Here is a 20,438-nt window from a genome sequence, read left to right on the forward strand (position 1 = left end):
TCATAACAAGCCCATGGTAAATTAATGGTGTGCAGGGGGACAGAGGGGGGGGGGGGGGGAGGAGGGGATTGGGGCTGTGGCATACTATGACGATATTGTTTCTTTCCTCTCTGCTGACATATATTAGGCATAAGCCATAATTTAATTGCAGTTTTTAAACAAAGTATCTAATGTATCTTCTTCTCTAATCAAGCTTCATGGAATTATATTCATATAACTAACACAATTTAAAATATTAAGTATTTAAATATTTTAGATTTCAATGTTTACATTCTGCAAGGGCTTTCCATTACCATAACTAAATAATCAAATAATTCATGTGATACACACTCAGAAAAGTCTTTATCTTTATACAACAGCAGATAATTAATTTACTATAACAACAACAGAAGCAAAACAAAATGTCATCCAACAGCATTATGTAAACAAAAGGAAGAGAGAGACCATGATGAACTTAACAATGTGTTACATTTCTGAACTGTGGCCGTCTCGGGGGAAGAAAACCACACAAACCCCATGATTATCTGGAAGACTTACAAGTGGAAAGCGCTGGGTTTATGATGAAAGAGTAAAATTTTCTATAGTATATTTATATCTAGGAAAGTTCTAGTAAAATGTAAGTAACTTAGGAGTAAAGAAGACCACTCAATGAAAAGCAGAAGCATTGAGTTGTCAACAGGCACATGCAGAGGAGAAAGAAAACTTGCTAGCTTTTGTTGTCAAGGTAGAGTACATGCACAAAACACGCGTGTGTGTTCTAGCTTGACAAAGAATTTATTCTGAAAGCTAGTCTAAGCTTTCTATTTTCTTTGTGTGTGCCTGCTAATGACTGAACCTTCTGCTATTTGGTGAGTCATGTCTTTTACTCCTACAGCATACTACTATATTCATAGTATTTTTCACAATGAGGGTAATGCATTGTTGCAGCAATGTATGAGGGGACCGACCACTTGTATTACAACATGAAATGATGTGTGAAAGACTGGCAAATTACAAAAATAATTCTCTATCAGTTTTCACTTTGTCTCTAGGGCACGTTGTTGAGTACAGTCTTTATATATGTTTTAATTCCATTAAGAACTGGCAATTCCATAGTAAAGCAAAATGATGCTGAATGTTAAAAACTGTAACTTCAGTAAGTGATTTCAGCATTTGATATGAATCATATCACAGTTACAAACACCTTTTGAGCTTTTATCACGTACATCCTAATATCGATACCTTAGCGTCATCAGTTTTACGAAGAAATATTACGTTTATTATCAAAAGTTATGAAACAGTCTATTACAGGATAGTCAGCATTTTTCCAAACAATGTGATACATTGATACCGGTATGTTTTTTCTTATGAGAGAACATTTTTACCGTAAGCTTCATTATTTCTACTTCCTCGTCTGATTTACAGGGATCTTATCTATTATAGTTATTTTAATATTATGTTACAATGTGACTTTGAAACAAACTAGAAAATTAGCACAAATTTTTCATATGAGCAAAGGTTTTATTGCAGTATAAACAAAAAACATCTCTTTATTACATAGCAAGCGTGTGTCCATTGGACTATACTTTGCTCTTCTCCTTAAAGCAACTAATGTATCTTCTTCTCCAATCAATATCCTGCTGTACATTTGGGTAAAGTGACCAACAGCAATCTCTAACAATATTGCTTATTTCCAGAGGTCCTGATACAGTCTAGGTGTCACTTTGATATTTTTCAGTAAATGATCACTTTATCCTCACTGACCTCACCCAAATTTCCTGGGGGAAAAAATCAAGGTGATTGCCTAAGGAGTGAATCTATAGCCTGATCAAACAGTGTAACTTCTCGAACTTTTCCAGCATGTTGGCTACAAAAGAAGTATATCATTACTTCTCATATTCTGACTGAATATGTCTGCGCCTTTTTCAGACAGTACTTCATTACAGATAACTGCAGCCCCTGCAAAAAGTCTGACGCTTCCATTAACATTGTCTGCCAGGTAAAGACCACAAGAGTCACAACACAATCAGGTGCAGTTTAATAACATAATCACAGTTTTGTTAATAAATGTTAATGTGTCACCTGAGAAAATGACCAGTTGGGTTTAGCATGACCAATGTTTTCGGAATCTATGCTGGTTGGCATGGATGAGATTATTCCTTTGAGAAACCTCATTATGTTTAAGTTCAGGATATGTCCTATGGTTTTACAACAAAAGGACATCAAAGAGAATGGACAGTAGGGAAACATTCCACGTGGGAAAAATATATCTAAAAACAAAGACGATGAGACTTACCAAACAAAAGCGCTGGTAGGTCAAGCTGGTAGGTCAATAGACACACAAACAAACACAAACATACACACAAAATTCAAGCTTTCGCAACAAACGGTTGCTTCATCAGGAAAGAGGGAAGGAGAGGGAAAAACGAAAGGATGTGGGTTTTAAGGGAGAGGGTAAGGAGTCATTCCAATCCCGGGAACGGAAAGACTTACCTTAGGGGGGAAAAGGACAGGTATACACTCGCACACACACACATATCCATCCACACGACACAGACACAAGCAGACATTTGGATGGACATTTGCGGATGGATATGTGTGTGTGTGTGTGTGTGTGTGTGTGTGTGTGTGCAAGCGTACACCTGTACACCATTTTGGGGGAGAGGGTGGGGAGTCGTTTCGGTCCCGGGAGCAGAAGGACTTTTTTGGGGGAGAGGGTGGGGAGTCGTTCCGGTCCCGGGAGTGAAAGGACTTGCCTTGGGGGGAGGGGGGGAACAGGTGAACGCTCGCACGCGCGCGCACACACACACACACACACACACACACACACACACACACACATATATATATATATATCTATCCGCAAATGTCCATCCAAATGTCTGCTTGTGTCTGTGTCGTGCGGATGGATATGTGTGTGTGTGCGAGTGTATACCTGTCCTCCTTTCCCCCTAAGGTAAGTCTTTCCGCTCCCGGGATTGGAATGACTCCTTACCCTCTCCCTTAAAACCCACATCCTTTCGTCTTTCCCTCTCCTTCCCTCTTTCCTGATGAAGCCCTGATGAAGCAACCATTTGTTGCGAAAGCTTGAATTTTGTGTGTATGTTTGTGTGTCTATCGACCTGCCAGCGCTTTTGTTTGGCACACACACACACACACACACACACACACACACACACACACTTAAATATAGTAGTCAAGCTATAGTCGCAGTAAATTACAGAAAGGTTGCAGGACTAGTTTCAGTGAAGCCGGTCACCATCATCAAATGTGATATTGTGAATTTATTGTATTAAATTAAATCTCATTATGAAGTAATGCCAAAGAAGCAACATCATTGCAATTGACTACTGTGAAGAACATTAATATCTTAATGTCATATTTGTTGGATTAGAATCAGCATTGTCCAACTACTTGCATAACGATCCTGACAAGCGAAAATCTCCACATCTGCAAAATACAACGAACATCACTATTAATCTAACTGTAAAATGTCAATAAAGTAACGAAAAATGTTGTTATAATCTCATCTCAACGTCTTAAAAATAAAAATGCATGCTTGTAATCTTGAGCACAGCACTCAATAGCACTGTGTCCAAGAAACAACTGTTTGCTTGGATGACACATATACAGCTGTTGTTACCATATGACTGACAAACACATTGATGCTGCCTCTTTGCCGATGCTGGGTACGGGTGACATTTAGGAACAAGGATAGAGATGAACAATATTGTCCAACGATTAGAGCAATAATAATGGTAGCTTATAAACCACCTAAGAACGTTGTAAATGTAAGTTACATGAATTTGAGTCATAAACTAAATTTTGAAAACAAATATTTAGGGTGTATAATATTCAGAGAATAAAAACATACAGTAGATCATTCATACAAAGGAATCACAGATGACAAAATATGGTACAGCAAACATAGAAAGAACAACAAGTTTTGTGACCAGATGTGGAAGGTCTGGATTAGGAAATGTAGCCCTAGGTCTAGGTTATACATTAGATCATTTATGCAAAAAATATGCAGATGACAATAAATGGCATAATATACACTGAAGAACAATAAGCCGTTAATACCTTAGATCATATTGGATCATTATACAAGGTAAATGTAAATGACATTGTACAGTCTCACATATGCTGAAAGACACACAACCTTTGCATATCACAAGATGTGATTCTATTATGTAATTGAACAGACAAAAAACCCATCCACTAAGTGGCAGCAGAACACGCACATAAAAGACTGCTGTGATCGGCAAGCCCTTGGGGCTTTTCCCACGATAAAGGTGTCTGGTTAGATGTTAATTATATTTCAGGTATTCATAATTAATAGCAGACTTATAACATTTTATAATGTTGACTGAGCTTCATCAAAACTAGTCATGTAAACATTCTGAAATTTACTGGGACTATAGCTTGACTACTGTACTGATGTCAAATAAATTTGAAAAAACTTACATTTAGTCGCACTCCTTAAGACAGTCATGTGTAACTACAAAATTTTTTCAATCATTGGTCATAGGATTTTTGTTCATGGGGTGTACAGCACAGCTGCAAATGACAACCTTAACAGAATCTTACCAGTAGCATCAAAGTTCATGTCCAGACGCTTGTGAACCACATATGAACTGAAATCGAGTAAAGCAAAGCAAACACAGAAATGGTGAACTTCACTGCCTAATGTTCCTTTACTAAGGAAGTTATCTGTGTATTGTCCCAGTGTATTTCTTGCACCACTACAAGAAGAACGAAAAAGATATCAGTGTGAGAGGAGTCGAGAACAATCAATACTGATAAAATTAAAATAGGCTTCAGGGCTCAGTGGGATTCCTGCCAGATTGTTAAAAATTCAGTTATGGAAAAATGAAAATTGAAACTTCCTGGCAGATTAAAGCTGAGCACTGGACCACGCCTCAAACACAGAACCTTGCCTTTTGCAGGTAATGCTCTTAATGACTGAGCTATCTGGGCATGACTCCCAATGTACACTTATAGCCGCACTTTTACTTTTTGGACTCTCCGCTGCAGAGTGAAAGATTCATTCATTATTATAATCATTACTGCTACAAATTGTGTTCCACCGGAACTGAAACCAAGTCAGTGACACACATTTTAGCTCTTGGGAAAATGGCTGTGCCTGATGTCAGCAGAGGTAGGTACAAAAATATAGGAATGTGTTCACTGTCAGCAGTTCAAAGTATACAGTGTATAACAATGCTCCTTGGAGAAAATGTCAGCATGGAATGAGAAGTATTACCTTACGCACTCTGCGTGTATGCTTGGGGCCTCATTCAACTTGTGGGACAGGCTGTTCTGGCAGTCACTGTACAAATGAGGTGCAGTCAAATGCAGATTGTCATACAGACTGGAACAAATGATGCCTGTTGTTTGTTTCAAGATCTTACTTGAATCATTTCAGTGATTGGCAGAAAGGTTTGAGAAGACCAACCTTGCTCACAGAGTTTCAACGAAGCTCACAATCTGCAGCATTGGTTCTAGAACTGATTGGGGTCCTCTAGTTATGAGCCAAGTAGAGGGCTGGAAACAGAGACTTCAAAGGTTCTGTAATGAGTTAGGCTAGGCTGTGACTTCTTGGAATTTTTTGTCTCTATATAGATTGTTCTGTTATTTTATTTATGCTCTTGTCTTTGAATTTAACAAAACAAATACATACAATATCTCAAAATACAGTCTTGTATGTTAATGCTTTGTTCTGCCTATCCCTTCAGTTATAGCACTCCCTAAATGTATCGGGTGTACTACACATCAGACATTGCTACTCAGGTACAGCTGTCTGTGTGTGGAGGCAACTTTCCATTCATTACAGAAAATGATAGCTGTAGGAGACTCCAAAGTATCAATGTAGTGCCAAAGAAATGCCTCCCATGGGTGAGAGTATTAAAATTCTAGTGGTCAACTGCTGAATCATTCACAACCAAATGTCACAGTTTGAAGTACTTCTAAATGTGACAGAGCTCATACAACACTAGGCACAGAACACTGGCTACAAACTGAAATTGACAGTAGTGATATTTTTTGGGTAAATCAAAGTGTATATTGAAGGGATATGCTACTGCAAAATGGAGGTAGAGTATCCACCAAGATAAATTGATGCTGAACATGTAGTTCAGGCAACCCCCAATGTCAAGGGTGGGCATACATTTGTAATTGGACAGTTCAATTTCTCCCACCCCCTGATGTAACTGAACTCTTTAGAGAAAACCCCAGTTCGCTAGTATGTATGTTCCCAAATCATAAAAATAGTTCAAGAGCCCACTCATGAAAATAAATTAGATCTACTGGCAACAAATAGATTGATATCTTTTTGGGTGTCTGCATTGAAACTGCTATCGGTGACGTTGTGGCAGTGTAACAACAATGATTACTAAAACATTGATGCAAGTAGAAAGGGTAGCTAAAACAAGTAGGAAGATAGACATATTTAGCAAGTTACATAAAGAGGCAGTCATGTCGCATTTTTTACTTCTGGGCAGGAGACTGTAGAGGAACTACAGCTCCATTTAAAAGAATAGTTGATCATGCAGTGGGCAGATATGTACCTAGTACACAATTCATGAATGGTGAAATCCTCTAACAGCCACAGTAAAAACAGAGACTTGTGCATAATAAGTGTAAAACGAAGTACAGAGCTGGAGACAAGAGATAAGCTAATGAAATATATGTAGCTTTCAAATGGGCAGTGTAAACCCATCAATGACTACTGCAATACAGGATATTCCATTTACCTCATGACCACACGTACAAGCCACAGCAGACGGCGGGCAACGAGTGCTCCGTTGCCCAGTGAATCAGGTGCGGTGTCATCCATCTATGAATATGCTACCAAATTTAAACTATATGCAAGTACATTTTGCACTCATGCAAGGAGATGATGGAACTGTATGCCATTGTTTCCCAAGAATTTCTGGTATTTACTCACAAAAGTTATTCATCAAACAATGTAATTCTCTTTAAGAAATCAAATTAACTGACTCACAGGTATTAACCTTGAGTACCTGTAATGTGTAGAGATCTGTTGCATACCCTTTATCATTTACTGCTCCTCACAAATAGAAATTGCAAGGGGTTAAATCAGAACTTCAAACGAGCCACATAATGTTGCTAACTACTCTGTCATGGAAAACATCATGACTTGTGTGGGAAGAATCCTTGGCTGTATGAGCTCTTGCCAAATCCTGTTGAAAAATATGAAGCTTTGTTCTTTTTCAATCAATGTATTAAAAAACAGTTGCAAAATGTTTTGCACATTTGTTTCACTGTAAACTGTGTCATAAAAATATATTGGACCTATTATTCTGTCACCACTCACTGTGCAACACTCCTATTCTGTGATCATGAAGGGATTCCTCATGAAGCAGAATGGTCCATCAGTACTTAAAAGTCAACAGTTTTTGGAATTAACATACTCTTGTAAGTGAAACCAAGCTTTGTGTGAAAACAGAATGATGTAAGGATCCATTTCACTGCCATGCACTTGTTGTAAAACCCATTTGCAAAACCTAACCGTGTGTGCAGGATCAACAGGTTTAAGTTCTTGCACTACTGTTATTTTTTATGGCCTCAGCCTAAGTAACTTAGCACCTCTTTGTACAGACGTGCAAGAAAATTGTGTTTGCAGTGAAATATGTCTAAGAGGTTGGTTGGTTGTTTTGGGGAAGGAGACCAGACAGCGAGGTCATCGGTCTCATCGGATTAGGGAAGGACGGGGAAGGAAGTCGGCCATGCCCTTTGAAAGGAACCATCCCGGCATTTGCCTGGAGCGATTTAGGGAAATCACGGAAAACCTAAATCAGGGTGGCCGGACGCGGGATTGAAACGTCGTCCTCCCGAATGCGAGTCCGGTGTCTAACCACTGCGCCACCTCGCTCGGTATATGTCTAAGAGACTTTTTAGGCAAATTTCCAGGTGGTATGCAATGACATCAAGATGCGGTTATGTGAGCACGGTATGTTATCGTTAATGCTTCTTGTCATGGACACTTGCCATTTCACAAAATTTCGTTACTCATTAGTATTCTGTCTCATGACTTAGAATTTAAATGCCTGGAAACTTCTGTTCAAACAATCTCCACCAGACAATACAGGCAGACTCTGTGCGCACTTACAAATTAAATCATAAATAAACACTCATTGTGGGATGGAATAATTCAGTTTTGCCACTGCTTCTTTCACAGACTTCTCGGTTACACTCATGATGTTTGTTTCATTGTTTGAATGACATTGGCTGAAATGGCACACAGGGAGACATAGTACACATTTGACCAGCTGTGTGGCTCTGATGGGTGGCAAACATGACACCTTGTGTGCCATCATCAGATGTAGGGAACACCTTATATAATTTTATCAGGCCCTGGTTTACGGCAAATTTTTTTAAAAAGCAATTACAAATGAGTGATTCTGTACAAATAGAATAGTGGTAGATTTTCAGTCAGAAAAATTGATTTTCATTTTGATAAAACAAAAGTTTAAAAAATCTCCAGACAATTGTTTTCAATTCAATGGGACATTCACTTGATGTGATGTGGTTATGGTTTTAAAGTGCTAAATGGTGAGGTCATCAGCACTCCTGCATGAAATAAATAGAGATAGGGGTGAAGATAACCTGTTAAAAGAAACAAATATATGAGAGCACATCAATAAGTAAAGATTTTTTTTCTGGTCTACAGGTTGACAGTACTGTCTCAAAAATGACAGGCCTTAATCTCACTGTTGTTACTGTGCATTAGCTGTGTTAGTCCAAATCATTTCTGTAATCACCAAGGAAGATATGGGGCAGATAATTTTTCTGTGCTCTCAAGTAACTAAATCAGAGGAAATCTTCACAGAACGCAACTGCAGTACAATGATAATTGGCTTAGTGAACAAAAAGAGTTATGGATGGATAAATTGCTTTAATCCTTTCACTAATACTGACACGCTTGACGTAATGCATGCTGAGTGCTGTGTCGTTACTGTCTAAGCCATCTGTCTGTGCTCGGATTCTTTCATCCATGATCACATCCTGCCTGTTGAATTACTTGTGCCAGTCTCCAGCCCTGTGCTGAATGTTTTGGACATAGCTTGTGAGGCAAACACTTTAGAACCTGTATATTTACTCCCTCCAATTTGTCTGTGTTCTTTGAGCACGCTAGCACAATAAATCATTCACAAATGATTCACAAGTGAAGTGACATGCTTAATGGAACACACTTTTGATGTATCAGAATATGTTTCGAATACTTAAATAAAATTAATTGTTTTAAGGCAAAAGTCAAGGACAAATATCAATGTCTCTGGATACAAAATCTAACCTTTAAATTGGAATAATTTTATAACACCGTAAAGAGATGAATCTGTACGAGTTTTTATTAACTGACAGATTTTTTTAAATAACTGTGTATTTACTGCAAGTATGGAATGTTTGTTGCTGCAAATGAAGAAATCATGTCCAGCTATTGCCAGCGCACTACTTCATCTGAAGCGACATTTAAAACTTGGAACCTTTAAGGTATTGAATTCTTTTTACAATATCCAGTATGTATTTTAAATCCTTTTATACGCCTCAAGAGAACTTTGATGGTCAAAATCATGATACCCGAATGTAACTGTCTACATCAGACGGTAATAATTTTAGCCTATTGTAGGCGGATAAATGAATACAATTTTTGTTTTACTGGCACAGTGTGTGCTGTGTAATTACCTCATGTACAAAACAGATATAGAATCATCTGAAGCAACAAATCTGTTTGTTAGCATATTTCTTCATTTTGAGGATGCTCCGAAGAGAGGAAACTTTTCAATCCTCCTTTACATCCTTGGGCAAGTTTAGCAGCAAAATAATCATCAGTGTACTCGAATATAATTGTTTCCATCGCGCTGGAATAATTTCATAACACTGTAAAGCAGGGTCAGTCATATCTTGCCAAACTGAACGATTGCCAGCCATTTCTTCAAATTGGGGAACAAATAGTAGTCCGAGGGAGCCAAGTCTCAAGAATAGGGGGATGTGAAACGAGTTGGAATCATATTTCCATTAATTTTGTGACCACAACTGTTGAGGTGTGTGCTGGTGCATTGTCATGATGGAAAAGGACTTTTTCTGCAGTCCAATCGCCGGCATTTTTCTTGCATCTCGGTTTTCAAATGGTCCAATAACGATGAATAATATGCACCTGTAATAGTTTTACCTTTTTCCAGATAGTTGATGAGGATTATCCTTTGCGAATCCCAAAAGGCAGTCGCCATAAACTTTCCAGCCGAAGGAATAGTCTTCACCTTTTTTGCTGCAGATTCTCACTTGGTAACCCATTGTTTAAATTGTTCTTTGGTGTCAGGAGTGTAGTAATATATCCGTGTTGCATCCACAGTGACAAAATGATACTTATAGTTCTGCGGATTCTTCCTGAACAGCTGCAAACCATCCCTGCAACACTTCACACAATTCCGTTTTTGGTCAAGCGTGAGCAATCGCGGAACCCATCTTGCGGATAGCTTTCTCATGTCCAAGTGTTTATGCAAAATATTATGTACCAGTTCATTCGAGATGCCCACAGCACTAGCAATCTCACGGACCTTAACTCTTCTATCATCCATCACTATATCATGGATTGGATTTTATCAATGATTTCTGGAGTCATAACCTCCACAGGGCATCCAGAATGTTCAGCATCACTTGTGCCCATATAGCCATTCCGAAAATTTTGAAACCACTTATAAACTGTCCTAATCGAAGGTGCAAAGTCACCCTAATGTTTATCAAGCTTCTCTTTAGTCCCTTGAGAATTACTAATCTGAGATTCTATTGGAGACTCATCACTGCCACTGACCTCGGGGAATTCACACTCACTGTGCTCTGAGTATCTCCAGGATCTCTATCTGTGAAACCGTGACAATGTGACATTATCTTGTAGAAAAGAAAAAATGCATATCTGATACTGACAAAACACGCAATGAAGACAAAATCTGAAATGAGGAACCACAGCTGCAGATATAGACACACATTTGAACTTTCGGGCTGAAACTCTGAAAAGCTCTGGAAGAACGATGCAGAAATGCAGCTCTACATATCAATATGCCTAGAGCATGCACGTACACTAAAACTCGTCTGCAGCAGTGAGAGGGCCGGCAGAATAGGATGTGTAAACATATCAATAGCGCTTCAGGAAATCCCAGAGGCATAGCTTAAACCTGTCCGCAGCACCTGGGGCATGATAGAGCATGACAAGTTAACTCATCCATAGCAGTCAAAGGCTTAAAAGTGGACATACATTGTCGGCAATAAAAAGCATTTGGGTAGCCCATCCATTTCAAAAATTGACAGGAAAATCTAGACAGCTGAGGGAATGACTTGTGATGATACTTGTTCCAGAAATGACAATACTGCACCACAGTTCCCCATCTGCAATTATCCATGAATCCCTCCACAATTGGACAGTTTATGCTTGTTGGGTACCATGTCAACCAACAGACTGACACAAACAAGAACAGGAACATTTGGAAATATAAAAATCATGTTTAAGGCATTCTGAAGAGGAATTAGAATTTCTCAGTTGCACAGTAAAAATTGATGAGTATGCGGCGGATTGTAGTGTGCAAACATTTAATTTTGCCTATAGCAAAATAGCTCGAAGTCCAGACTTATGCAAGAAAATTGCTGATAATGCTATTTTGTGATCTGAAACATCCACTGATGATTCATCGCATTCCTAAAGGTCGAACAGTGAACAGCAACAGCTACTGTGAGATCTGTACTCCAAAATCAAAACAAAGAGGAGAGGGAAGGTTCCAAAGGGTGCGATCCTGCTTCATGATAATTCCTGCTCTTATGTGGCTGGTGGAACAATCCGGTGCAACCAATATTTCAGTTCTGAGCTGCTGGGGCACCTACTGTGCAGTCCTGACTTAACTACAAGCAGTTTTCACATACTCGGTCAAATGAAGGAGCACCTTAGTGAATCATAGTTTTTGTTGGATGAAGACGAAGAGGATGCAATGCAAGCGGGACATTGCACAATGCCATAAAGATTTTTCCAGGTTGGAATTACAAAATTTTTCACGAGATAGACTAACTGCATGCATAGAGATCCAGGGACATCTGTAGAGAAATGATGTCACTCGCAATGTTGTTTTCTGAATAAAAGTTTTTTTTTTTTAAAAACTGTCTTTTCTATTTGATTTGTCCTTATAAATGACACATGCAGAGGAATAAGAAAATGGAGAGAAAAGAGAAAGAATTTTGTAAATAAGTACGGAGTCAGTCAAATCAGTCGAGTTTTATAAATATATAGTGAGTATGAAATTTAATCATGACTGCAGTAACTAAATGTCTCCATGTTCTAGTACTGAGCACAGATTGTAACAGATACAGAAGCCCAGATATTGTGTGATGGATGACATCAGAAGCTTATTATTTTCTTATGTATCTGCAAGAAGTAAGTATTTTTGGCTGTGCTATACTGATTTAAGGTAAGAGCCTTAGTCAGTTCACTTTTGAGCAGAGTACAATCAAACTGCAAGTATTTTCCACACTTTTCATTCACCTGTTATGCCAGGTGCTGGGTTCAGATGACAGACAAGCTTGTCTCTTGGAGTAAGAACTTTAGTAATCAAACCTTGTACTGGACAGCTTTAAAATGCATTGTAAGCATATATACACAGCCAGTGCAGAAAAATGGGCACAGATATTTGAAAGTTCCTGGACAAAAATGATCAATTTTTAGTGTCCTATTTGTTAATTCATCTTCAAGAATACAACACTCAAATGAATATTAGCTTACTGATATAGGCTGATTTTACCAGTATCTTGCCGAGTATAGCAGAGACTTGTAGTCATTGTTGTTCTTTGTTAGTCCACCGTAGATCATCATAGCAATCAACATTTTAAAGAAGTTAGGATCTTGTAATAAAATAAACACCTATAGTTCAAATACATTTATAATCACCATTATCATAAATGTCAACATCTTGACTCCATGGTCTGTTTGTTAATCACTATGACTAGTTATGGACCCACTGGTGGAAGTTCTTTACAGTGGGTAATTTACTAAGGGAAGAGCAGCACTTTGGCAGCAGTTGACCATGTGTACATATTGCACCAACAGGTAGACCTCCAAGAGGACATTAAACTGACCTGCAATAGTAAGCAACAGTTTTGTTTGGTTTCTAGTTACCATTCCATGTTTTTACTGTTTAGAGTGTTCTGAAGTTGAGTCCATCTCCTGAAGGTATGATTCAATATGAAAAAAGTGGCACTAAACACAAACAGTAAGATCTTCACCTAACACAAATTGCATGTGTACATTATGGATGAAATAACAATCCATGAATAGGGTAGAATACAACAATGAGATGGATAAAATGGGTACTAGTCACGAGCATGGTTTCCGGTTTCAACACAAATCTTTCAGATTGTGCCATGTCATGAAAGAAAAAAACAGCATGATGTAGCTCTTGCATGTGTGTTAAACTATAGTTATTATCAGACTAGCTTAGTGCCTGCTGCTTCGCTCACATAGACTGTATGGTCTGCATAGATTTTTTTGTTTTTCTTTATTTGGATTTTTGTGTTGTTCACAAACTGCAAGACCTAAGCTTTTCACACTGATTGAGGCTGCAGAAGCAGGGTCTTTCCTGAATGTACTTCTGACCAAAAAGTGTTTCCGATAGCTGAAGTTTTTGTTAATCATATCTTTTGTGTTCTTGTGGTGATACTGCCACAGAAACTACCATCCCATAACACATTTCCTTATATCTAGCCGAGAAGTGAAACGCAAAATTTCGAAGATTTAGCTTTTAAAACTATTTTTTCTATAACAAAATATTTCCTTAAAAATTTTTGGCCTCCCCCCACCCCCTTAGGGATTGCATTTCCAAAAATAGTGAAATGTGTATTTTTTTTATTTCTAACAGAGAATCAAATACAAATTTTCATATATTTAATGTTAAAAATGGTTTCACAATGAAATAATGTCATAAAACTTTTCATCCCCTATTTCATTCTCTTAGACAGTAAAAAAAACACTGAAACATGTATTTTTTAATTTCTAACTGAGAAGTCAAATTCTGTTTTCATAGATGTGGGTTTAAAAATTTTTCTGTAGTTCTTTAATAATGATTTATTTTCAAAAAAACTGTCACCCCTTATTTTATGACCTTAGTGTCTGAATTTCAAAAAATGCTGAAACACGTACAATTTTATTTCTGACTAAGAAACCAAATACCAATTTTCATAGATGCAGCTTCAAAATTGCATTTGTCCCCTGTTTCGCCCACTTAGGGATGGAGTACTGAAAAATTCCTTCTTAAATGATGCCTACAGTAAAAGATGAACACCTTCGTAAATTTCAAGTTTCTATCCTTAGTTATTTGGGCTGGGTGGTGATGAGTCAGTGAGTAGGTCAATCAATCAGGACATTGCCTTTTATATATAGGGATGATATATAATGTCAAAACATTCACTAAACTATGACAGCAACAAAAACCACCACTTCTAATTCTGCTGCTGCAGCAGCGACAATAACAACAATATAAATAGTTTTAGTACTACTTGAATACATTAGTGAAAATTAATGAAGGGTTATTTTTGTAAAGCATATCTGTGGCAAACCCTGGTCTAGGTTATTGATTCTTGCGAGAATATATGTGTATGCTACATAAAAGTTCTGAAATATACTACATTCATTATCTTTATGTTAACTCCACCATTTCTGGAAGACAGTGGCACCCATGAAGGTCCCCCCCACCTGGAAATTTGTTCTGGTCATAACTCATCATATCACCATAATGTAATGAGTTAATTACTATTATCCTACTTGAAATCCAGTAAAAAGTTTTCACATTCAAACAGCCACAAGATGTATAACTGTAACACCCTATGGAAAAAAAGAAAAAATCAAATGATGTGATACAACCATTTCAGTGAGAACTTTTTAAAGAGAAGAGACAAATGCACTCCCATAGCCACTTTTCTACTTACAATCAATCATTTTTGTCACCTTTTTCTAAGACATACACATAGTAATATTTTCCTGAATGTGAAACAGTTTATTTAAAAATTAGATACTTACACTTAGGACCACACAACTGTTGCAGGTTAAAATTTAACATGGCTGCCAAGCGGTCAACCAGCTCTGGCCTTAAGAATGGCTCCTTGATGGCAACTGTCAAATAATGGAACATATCCACTGTCTCTTTGGCCAAAGTCAAGTAAGACCTGTGAAACATTACATATATATGCATACTACAGGCAAAGTTTACTGCTGACAGAAATGGAAGTTTTCATTACCATAAAGAAACCAGTTATTGAGTTAATGTGCCAATGTCCCTTTTTGAGACATGTGCACAACAACTGTACTAAAATGATGCATTTTGGAGAGATCTTTATAACTGAAAATGCATATTTTCATAAAATTCAAGTATAAATATGAAGACTACCAAACATGGCATGTTAGCTTCGCAAATAATTAAATCAATACGGGGGCTCTTCAGTTTGCTTCTGTCAATCACAGCACAGGACATGGGACGAGAAACAGCACTATTTCATCGCATGAAGAGACAAATACTGCGGACTGAACACACATAAAATTCATCAAAGTTGAGATTTTTTTTAAAGAGGAAAAAAGAAAGAAAACATCCAGCATGGGTAAAATATGAATGATAAATGTTTTAAATTAATATACAATCTATAGCACAAAGCAAAGCTATGCCTTCACATGGTTAGGGATGTAAAGGCACTGGGATCTCCAACATTTTTGCACCAAAAATGGTAAACACAGGCATGGAAATGTAGCTTCCAGTCATGCCTTCAACACTGTAAGAAGAAACTATTCCATCACAGTTTCCCTAGGCAGGAAAAATTTATCTCCCTCAACATAAAAGTTAATGTAATAATTCTTTCGTGTAAAAAGCTCTGTGGAACATGTGCTCAGTTAATTAACACACATAATCATTGGTCCTTCTGCCAAATTATGCGGTTGGTTATGTTTTATCATATTATTTCCAATTCTGTGAGTGAATAGCACGATCTATCATATCCATGAAGTTTGCTCAATGGCTGCCTCTTAAGTGCTGAAAACCTCCAATAACTACGGTGTCATATGATTTCCAGTAGTTGACAATATTCTTATCAAGATGGCCTTATTCCATGCTTACACTGGCAGGAATAAGACTTTCACAGATCATCACTGAATTCCAATGAACAGCCACTGTCAAGTGATTTTACAACTTCTGACACTTTTCCTTTCCCCAAATTTTGCCTTGTCTATTTCAACAATGATTCCTTGTCTCTCAAGCTGTTGTGAATTGATAATCACCCACTCAATACGTATTTCACCAGAGAAGGAAGGCCATTTAGTCACTATATGCTCAGAGAAGCCAAAATTTGAGAGAAGTGTGTCTGTCTTCGAATTACTTGTCGAAATCCACATAGCAAGAAGTCAGATTTTTTTTTTGACCATCATGTATGAGTTCTGAACCAAGTAGCAGTAACAGAAAAAAATAAACTTATGCTGTTTACTTTGTTCAACACATTTAGCTTTTAATATTTGGAGCAAGTCGTATTTCCTTTAGCGCAGTGTCACGGGAGTGAAGGCATGGGACCTTGTAGAATAATGAGCTGTGATTAATTATAATTCATAATAGTCTTGCAATCTGTACAAGTATTGAATCATCCTGTCATTCACATATTCCATGCAGTGATTGGCTGACAGAAGCAAACCAAGCAGCTGCCATGTCGATGTAAGCGTTTGCGAAACTAACACGGCATATTCAGTGATTTTTGTATTTATTCTTGTGTATTACGAAAATATGCATTTTCAGTGACTGAAGATCTCTCCGGAACACGTCACTTGTAGTATGGCTTGCTGTGCTAAAGTGGCACGTTAACACTGTACCGAAAACCATACACTAAACATGGAACAAGAATAACCAATAACAAAAAATGACTGTTAAAAGAACTGTACATTAGAAAAATTTGGAGCAACAAACATAAAAAATATTCCAAATAAAACTGAATTAAAATTTAGGTTGCTTTTCCAAAATTTAGAAAACTTTCTGTTCTTTTACAGATAAGAACTTAAATACAATTCATTTACAACTGAATACGGAAGAGTTATTCATATTTAGGAAGAAATATTAGTGTTAACATGTAATGTTTTACTAAGAGTCAGACAATTTTTCTATGCAGATAAGAAATTTTACTGTTATTCTACATGCTACATAGCAAGTCTTCTCAAAAATCTAAATCCAGAACGGACCTTTCACCCTGCAGCAGCTTTTGTGTGTGTGTGTGTGTGTGTGTGTGTGTGTGTGTGTGTGTGTGTGTGTGTGGGGGGGGGGGGGGGGGGGCGCACACTGTTTTAGGGTCTCAACCCTGTGGAAAACTGTCTTTCATGGCCAATGCTTTTACCAACTGAGATTTTAGGCATGACCTACAACCTTTTTCCACCACTGCTTCAGATGTAGCAGTGCCTCTCCTCTACATTGAAAACTTCACAGAAGCTCTCCTACATATCTTCCTCAACTACTACTCCTGGAAGAGAGTATGTTGTGGTGGTCTGGTTTAGCCACAGCCTAGGGATTATTTCTGGAGCGAATCTTCCAGAGGAGCGCACACTGTACTGAAACTTTTTGACAGATTAAACAAACCATGGTAGAGAGAAAGATTCATAGTGAAGGCAACACCTCAGCTATAGCTAAGCCATATCTCTGTGTTATCCTTCCTTCCAGGACTGCTAGTCCAAAATAGTATGTGGGAGAACTTCACTAGTGCTTGGAGAGTACAGAGCAGTACTGGCACTTTTGAAGCTTGAGGGCCATGCCAAAAGTTGAGCCTAGTTATCTCTGCTGGTAAGAGAGTTACACTCAACTGGCTCAATTCAGAGTTCACATCCAGTCCATTACACATTTTTAACCTACCAGGAAGGGCTGTAAATATAAATGTTGGAAGCAGGAGGTAGCCCATATCTACCAGTGAGTGTGTGTGTGTGTGTGTGTGTGTGTGTGTGTTTCAGTTACTTAGCTCTGACAGAGGACACTGATAGCTCAGCAACATTCTCAGGAACATTTCTGGTCTTCTTTATGTGCCTATCAACTGCTCAATGCCTCAGTTATAGTTCTAGAGGTTACCTTAACACTCACATAATTTTTAATTTACCCAGGACTTACTAGTACCACATTAAATGTGTATATCATCAACAGTCATAAATTGACATCCACTGTTGCCTGATGCCCCTGCCAAACTTCTCCATGCATTATATGAGCTTCAGTTATTCACATCAATGTTTCTCCCCACATTTCATCTACCCACTTTCCATAAGGTTGTTTTTACTTATCTTTTGGAATCCAACATAGCACTTCATTAATCCACTGACCATCAATTCACCTGATATGTCCTAATAACACACATTTCATTTTCAATTAGTTATAATGACATTTTCCATTCTATTTTACTCTCAGCTCCATTTAGTTGTTTTCCAATCTCTCTTAGTAATATCTAAAATGCATCTCTCCGTTACTCACCCAGCAAGCCTCAGATTTAGATGGTATGCTGAAACCACATGACTCACTGCCACAAGTCTGCTTACTAACTGTAAACTTTTCTTCTCAAACATACAGGGCACTTAAGTTTTGAAAACCATGTTTAGTTTACCAAAAGCATCACAAGACATTGTTACTATTATTTCTTTTCCTTTAAATTAACTCACTGTCATCAACTGCCTTATTAATTCATTGTGTTCCAGAGATCCTTCAGGGATATGGACCAAGTCTGGTATACATAAAAAATTATCAACTTACAGAAACATTCATCTGTGCACTGTATTAACAATAAATTAACACTTCACTACTCAGTACTACTTGTGCTTGCACCATCTGTACATTATAAGGACAGCCACTACTCTGAGAAAGCTGCTGCTTCCTCATTTATATTAAATAGCTATTATTTATCCTCTACTACTACCATAATATTTACACCTACATTGATACTCTGAAAATCACATTTAAGTGCTTGGCAGAGGGTTCATCGAACCACCTTCACAATTCTTTATTATTCCAATCTCGTATAGCACATGGAAAGAACAAACACCTACATCATTTCGTACGAGCTCTCAATTCCCTTATTTTATCGTGGTGATCGTTTCTCCCAATGTTGGTTGGTGTCAACAAAATATTCACATTCAGAGAAGGAAGTTGGTGACTGGAGTTTTGTGAGAAGATTTCGTCGCAACGAAAAATGCCTTTCCTTTAACGATGTCCAGCCCAAATCCTGTATCATTTCAGTGACACAATCTCCCATATTTCGCAATAATACAAAATGTGCTGCCCTACTTTGAACTTTTTTGATGTACTCCATCAGTCCTATCTGGTAAGGACCCCACCCACACAGCAGTATTCTAAAAGAGGATGGACAAGCGCAGTGCAGGCAGTCTCCTTACTAGATCTGCTACATTTTCTAAGTGTCCTGCCAATAAAACACAGTCTTTGGTTAGCTCCCCCCCAACATTTTCTATGTGTTTCTTCCAATTTAAGTTGTTCGTAATTGTAATACCTAGGTATTTAGTTGAATGTATGGGCTTTAGATTTGACTGATTTATTGTGTAACCGAAGTTTAAGCTTTTAACACTCATGTGGATGACCTCACACTTTTCGCTATTTAGGGTCAACTGCCAACTTTTGCACCATTCAGATATCTTTTCTAAATCATTTTGCTATTTTTTTTTAATTGTTTGATGGCTTTATTAGTCGATAAATGACAGTGTCATCTGCAAACAACCTAAGATGGCTGCTCAGATTGTCTCTCAAATCGTTTATATAGATAAGGAACAGCAAAGGGCCTACAACACTACGTTGGGGAACGCCAGAAATCACTTCTGTTTTACTCGATGACTTTCCCTCAATTACTACGAACTGTGACCTCTCTGACAGGAAATCACAAATCCAGTCACATAACTGAGACGATATTCCATAAGCACGCAATTGCACTACAAGCTGCTTATGTGGTACAGTGTCAAAAGCCTTCCGGAAATCCAGAAATACGGAATCGATCTGAAATACCTTGTCAATAGCACTCAACACTTCATGGGAATAAAGAGCTAGTTGTGTTTCACAAGAACGATGTTTTCTAAACCCATGTTGACTGTGTGTTAATAGACCGTTTTCTTCGAGGTAATTCATAATGTTCGAACACAATATATGTTCCAAAATCCTGCTGCATATCAACATTAACGATATGGGCCTGTAATTAAGTGGATTACTCCTACTATCTTTCTTGGATATTTGTGTGAACTGTGCAACTTTCCAATCTTTGGGTACAGATCTTTTGTTGAGCGAACTGTTGTATATAATTGTTCAGTATGGAGCTAATGAATCGGCATAGTCTGAAAGGAACCTAATTGGTATACTAGAAGACTTGCTTTTACTCAGTGATTTAAGTTGCTTCACTACTCCAAGGGAATT

General features: G+C 37.8%; 1 protein-coding gene across 1 annotated transcript in view; it reads right to left on the minus strand.

Annotated features, from left to right (window-relative positions):
• Window positions 1-20,438, minus strand: part of LOC124594791 (ubiquitin conjugation factor E4 B) — a 286,207-nt gene that overhangs the window by 44,868 nt on the left and 220,901 nt on the right. The window contains exon 18 of the mRNA XM_047133209.1: window positions 15,053-15,198. Coding sequence (XP_046989165.1) covers window positions 15,053-15,198 — 146 coding nt within the window. The remainder of the gene's footprint in view (window positions 1-15,052; window positions 15,199-20,438) is intronic.

Source organism: Schistocerca americana, chromosome 2 (assembly GCF_021461395.2).
Source record: "Schistocerca americana isolate TAMUIC-IGC-003095 chromosome 2, iqSchAmer2.1, whole genome shotgun sequence".
Taxonomy (NCBI): Eukaryota; Metazoa; Arthropoda; class Insecta; order Orthoptera; family Acrididae; genus Schistocerca; species Schistocerca americana.